The sequence below is a fragment of the Monopterus albus genome, unplaced genomic scaffold (genome assembly GCF_001952655.1).
Source record: "Monopterus albus unplaced genomic scaffold, M_albus_1.0 scaffold170.1, whole genome shotgun sequence".
Taxonomy (NCBI): Eukaryota; Metazoa; Chordata; class Actinopteri; order Synbranchiformes; family Synbranchidae; genus Monopterus; species Monopterus albus.
Genome location: NW_018128050.1, coordinates 856,904 through 862,830, shown reverse-complemented (window position 1 = coordinate 862,830; position 5,927 = coordinate 856,904). Strand labels below are relative to the sequence as shown.

At 44.2% G+C, this 5,927-nt stretch overlaps 1 protein-coding gene across 1 annotated transcript in view; it reads right to left on the bottom strand.

Moving 5' to 3' along the window:
• LOC109969084 (sodium channel protein type 4 subunit alpha B-like) overlaps positions 1-5,927 on the bottom strand; it is a 29,354-nt gene that overhangs the window by 11,620 nt on the left and 11,807 nt on the right. The window contains 8 exon segments of the mRNA XM_020615739.1: positions 450-604; positions 963-1,032; positions 1,319-1,494; positions 1,694-1,886; positions 2,135-2,485; positions 2,580-2,681; positions 4,527-4,598; positions 5,154-5,392. Coding sequence (XP_020471395.1) covers positions 450-604; positions 963-1,032; positions 1,319-1,494; positions 1,694-1,886; positions 2,135-2,485; positions 2,580-2,681; positions 4,527-4,598; positions 5,154-5,392 — 1,358 coding nt within the window.

Below are 5,927 nucleotides of genomic sequence, written 5' to 3'. Positions count from 1 at the left end.
ACTTTATCTTGTTGTTTTTAGTATTTTTTTTTATCTCTGTTGTTTGTCTTTCCTTCCTTCATCCTGTTCTAATTGCCCCGAGGAGCTCTTTGCTACAGAACCTCTGGAAATTACTCAATAAATAAAAGTGAGTGTTTTATTGTATTATAGGACAATCACATGGTTAAAACTGGACCAGTGTGGGTCAGTGTAGCCCTGATCCAACAGTACCCCAACAGTAATATTAAAGTACCCCCAACACTGGGTCACAACAACCTGCTGCTCCCAGGTTAATCCAGTTTTGTGTCAGTGCTTTATTGACCCAGTTTTTAACCCACAATGAAGTCAAACAAGTCATAAAAATTAGCAGACAGCAATCTGCTCTGAGGGAGTGTGGTGTTAGAATGGGACCATGTTTGAATGAATAACCTATCATAATGTGTAATAATGTTGGTGCTGTTTTTGTTTACCAGAGCTACACAGCTCAGCAGGATGATGAAGATGATGAAGGCCTCAAAGCAATTGTGCTGTACGATGGACAAACAGGCTCTCCTGAAGTTAAACCAGACCCTCCCTGAACCCTGGGACGTGTCTATGTCCAGGAACGGACAGCAGCAATAACAACCTGCAACACACACACAAATGATAACATTTTGGATCGAAGTTGATTTATAAAGTAAAGCAAACTCATGAAGTCAGTTCAGACATGTGGAGCTTCAACAGATGATAACGAACAGCAGCCGGTCAGTGATCAATAACAGCTCTTTATGTACATCTTTCTACTGTATGTTTGTGTGGACATATTAGTCTGAAACCATCACTGTGAGGACATGTTGTCCGGTCCTCACACCTTCAAAGGGCTGGTGAGGGTTCAGACCAGGTTTAGGTCAGGGTCAGAGTTAGGGGCCAGAGAGATGCATTGTGTCAGTGGCCTCACAACTATGGAAACACCACTGTGTGTGTGTGTGTGTGTGTGTTCCTACTGTCACAGCAGCAGTCTTCAGGTGAGTTTCCTTTGTGATTTTCATCATCGCTATCTTGAACCTGTTGAACCTGTGAAGTATGGATGGATTTATTCATTCACAGTGTTTAATATATGAGAGTTTTGAGAGAAGAGACAACTTATTTTGTCCTATAAATGTATTTGTATCATGTTGTTTTTAACTTTATTACTATCTTAATGACAGTGGGGGAAACCAGAGATAAGAGTGAAGGATTAAAAACAAAATAAGACTTAGTCTCTGTAGTCGGGGGACTGTAGGTCTCAGTCTGCAGAAGTCAGATGCCACAGTTTCAGAGAAAACACTAAAAAACCAGAATAAAAATACAGCAGCATTACTTGTTGCTTCTTCTCTTCCTCTTTTCCATTTTCAGGCATCTTAAATTCAACCTCTGGCTCAGCAGTGGGGACGCTATGGGAGGCGACATCAGTCTTGACCTCTGACAGTGGCTCGTCACAGGTCACAGCGCTCAGGGCCAGGTACTCCTTCTTCTTGTCTTTTGTACTGTCCACCACTAACAATAAAATATACAAATGCAAAAAATTGTGTCACACAAATCACTACAAATACATTCAGTCCTAAAATCTGAGGTTTACAGTCAGCTCCACCCAGAAGCCCTTGTTAATGGTTAATGTAGAAAAAAAAGGAAATACCAAAACAGCTACAAGAAACAAGATCACCCGTTGCTTACCAGCAAAGATAATCAGACCTACCTTTCTGGTCTCTCGTTCTTCGGCCCTTCTTTCCCTGCGAAGGGCAGATATATTCCAGGATCCAGGTCCTAGTCCTGCCCACAGCCCTGCCGATCTGGTTCATGGTGATCTGCACACTGGTCTTTTCTTCAGGAGCCACCAGATATTCACTGCTGAATGAGCTCAGCAGCAAGGCCAGGAACAAGGTCAGGACCTGAAACAAGAACAGTGACAGGTTCAGGACCTGAAAAAACATGAGGAATAGATTAAGGTCCTGAAACAAGACCAGCAACAACTTCAGGGCCTCTAACAAGAAGGAACTGTTTTCCTGTTCAGGATTCAAGCCAGAGCTCCGATCCTGGACCTGGGCCAGGCTCTGTTTATAGTGACAGCTGATCTGCAGGACTCTGGAGGATTAACCCAGGCTCATTTCAAATAGAATCTGTGCTAATGTAGACTCACCAGAAGGTTTCCGATGACCAAGACCATTAAGTAGAAGATCAGACATGAGATCGGACCTGAGACTTCCATGCAGTCCCACAGGGTCTCAATCCACTCTCCACACAGGATCCTGAAGATGAGAAGGAAGGTGTGAAAGAAGTCCTGCATGTGCCAGCGAGGGCTGTTGACCGTGATGTTGTGGTTCTCAACAATGTTGTCATCCTGGAATAGCTGCATGCCGACCAAAGAGAAGACGAAGACCATGATGAACAGAATGAAAGTCAGATTCCCCAGAGCTTTCAAAGAGCTGTAGGTGATCTTCAACAGCATGTTGAAGGTTGGCCACCACCGAGCCAGCCTCAGCACTCGCATCTGGACAGGAGACAGGGGCAGAAACAGGTAGACAGTCATATCAATATTATTTAATGATGGTGCTTGATGATGATGATGACGACATTGGACTGACCAGTTCAAACAGCTCCATCACAGAAAGGCCCTCCAAGTTTGCCAGTAGAAGGTTAATGAGGCTGCCGCAGATGATGATGCATTCATAGATGTTCCAGCCCACCTGTAACCATGGCAATATGACAATCACACATTTCCATGGGAACAGCTGTTGTTCTGTTTGTCACACTGCCTGCATCCTCCTCAGGAACAACATGTATCACTATCCATCAGCCTTTTGATGATTTGGGGTTAATTATGGGAGTGCTTCAACCAGAATGTGAGGCTCAGCACAGTACACACGTTCTCAGGTTGACATTTGTGTGGAGGCGTGCACGCAAACTTTCTATAAATCTGACAAACATTCTGTCTTCTGTGCACATGTACAGTTGAAGTTAGACATTTACATACACTTGGACTGATTTTTAACCACTCCACAGATGTCATGTTAACAAACTCGTTTTGCCGGGTCGGTTAGGACGTGTACAACTGTTGTTTACAAACAGATTCTTTAACTTGTAATTCACCATATCACAGTTCCAGTGGATCAGAAGTTTCCATATACTCAGCTGACTGGGCCTTTAAACAGCTTGGAAAATTTCAGAAAATGATGTCATGGCTTTAGAAGCTTCTCGTTGGCTAACTAACATCACTGGAATCAGGAGGTGTGGCTGTGCATGGATTCTAAGGCCTACCTTCAAACTAGGTAACTCAAGACCTCAGAAAAAAAAAACTGTGGACCTCCACAAGTCTGGTTCATCCTTGGGAGCAATTTCCAAACTCCTGAAGGTTCCACATTCATCTGTACAAACAATATAACACAAGTATGTACACCATGGAACAATGCAGCATCGTACCACTCAGGAAGGAGACGCACTTTGTCTCCTACAGATGAACGTACTTTGGTCTGAACAGTACAAATCAGTCCAGAACAACAGCAAAGGACCTTGTGATGGCACTGGAGGAAACAGGCACCAGAGTATCTGTATCCACATTAAAACCAGTCCCATATCGACATACTGTAACCTGGAAGGCTGCTTAGCGAGGAAGAAGCTGCTGCTCCAAAACGCCATGAAAAAGGACGACAACGGTTTGCAGCTGCACATGAGGACAAAGATCTGACTTTCTGGACAAATGTCCTCTGGTCTGATGGTACAAAAATTATACAGTTTGGCCATAATGACCATCGTTATGACTGGAGGAAAAGGGGAGGCTCGCAAGCTGAAGACAACAATCTCAACCGTGAAGCACGGGGGAGGCAGCATCATGTTGTGGGGGGGGCTTTGCTGCAGGATGGACTGGGCCACCTCACTAAATAGCACCATGAGGAAGGAAGATGATGTGGATATGTTGAAGCAACATCTCAAGACAGCCAGGAAGTTGAAGCCTGGTCCCAAATGGGTCTTCCAGCTGGACAGTGACCCCAGGCAGACTTCCAATGCTTCAGGACAACAAGGTCCAGGTACTGGAGCGGCCATCACAAGGCCCTGAGCTCAGTCCAAAAGAAACTTTGTGGTCAGAACTGAAAAAGCATGTGTGAGCAGGGAGGCCTCCAAACCTGACCCGGTTCCACCAGTTCTGTCTGGCAGAATGGACTGAAACTCCATCACCCTTTTGTAAGAAGCTCGTGGACGGTATCCCAAAATCTTTGACCCAAGTTAACTAATTTAAAGGCAATGCTACCAAATACTCAGTGTATGTAAACTTGTGGCCCACTGGGAATGAGATGACAAATAAAAGCTGAAATAAATCTCTTTCTCTACCTTTATCTGACATTTCACATTCTTAAAATACAGTAGTGACACTAACTGACCTGAGACGGGGAATGTTTATAGGATTAAATGTCAGGAGTTGTGAAAAAATGAGTTTAAATGTATTTGGCTGAGGTGGGTGGAAACGTCCTACTTCAACTATAAACTGTTGGTTTGGATCATAAATGAGACTCCTACTGACAAATGAGAAGTCTGACCTTGAAGTAGCCATAAGGGTCCAGGGCCATAATTTTGAGGAGCATCTCAACTGTGAAGATCAGCGTGAAGACCTGAAGGGAGGAGTCAGAGGTCAGAGGCCAGTGTCAGGACACTGAGAGGTACAGACTAATTCTGGCTGCAGGCTACAAAGAGACAGAAAATGAAAGCGATACTGACCTACAAACAACAAATCATGGTTATTTTGTGTCTCTCTGTAGCTGCTCTGCATTTCTATGGCTCTGTGGTCTCCATGGTCTCTATGGCTCTGTGGTCTGTGTATTAGTGATTATTTTATCTGTGATTTTGTGTCTCTGTGGCCTTTTTGTGCTCGTGTTAAATCTCTGTGGGGATTTTGAGTTCCACTGACAAATCAGGCTGATGAACAGGAATCTCTTCAGCTACTTGTCAGTGTGAATGTGTCCACATTAAATCAGCTCCTGTGTCTGTAGTTCACAGTGCGGTTTATCTGCTGGTCTAGTCATCTGACACAAATGTGATGAGAGCAATTGAAGTGATCAGTCAGTTTCTGCATCTACACTGAGATGCTATAAACTGAGGAGACTCTTCTTCTGCTCACCCTGCTCTGCTGTAGATACGACATTTTGAGATTTTCCTGTAACACTCACCAGCACAGCAATGTCCACCTTATAATAAAGCTCATATGTCATTGGATAATGCACCATGGCCATGAAGATGGTGTTGAGAATGATGCAGATGATGATCCCGAGGTCAAAGAACGGGTGTGTGACAAAGGTGTAGAGCCGTTGTTTGAGCCACCGCCAGCAGCCACAACAATTCCACTTCAGGAAGAGGTTGGCGAAGCGGTACCAACACAGAGAACACGACCTCTGGTCCTCTTCAAGCTCTGAAACATATGAATGGGATCACATAACATCTGATCCGTGCTCTGTGCTGAGATGGTCTGACCTGTAGAGCTTCAGCTCAGAGAACCTAAAGAAGCTTGTTTCCATAACCTGCAGATAATTTAACACCTGAATCACTTTCCTGAGTCACTGGTGATGGAGAGTAACTATGTACATTTACTCAAGTACTGTGCTTAAATACTTCAGTATTTCCACGTCCTGCTCCTTCATACTGTGACTTCACTACTTGTCAGTGGCAAACCATGTACTTTTTACTGCACTACATGTACCTGATAACTTCAGGTCCTTACCAGAATCAGATGAATCAAACCAAACCCAGTAGAACCATCAGACTCTATTGATCCCAGTGGGAAATCCACCAGCTACCCAGCAGGATGTAAAGTACTTCACAGTATAAGTATATAAGGTAGTTACCATCAGCTCCACCTTTACCAGCTGCAGCATTAAAGTGGTGGACACAGTAATTAGTCACTATGATCCAGTATCAGAGACGTTACTGGGACACGGGCCGTTCTG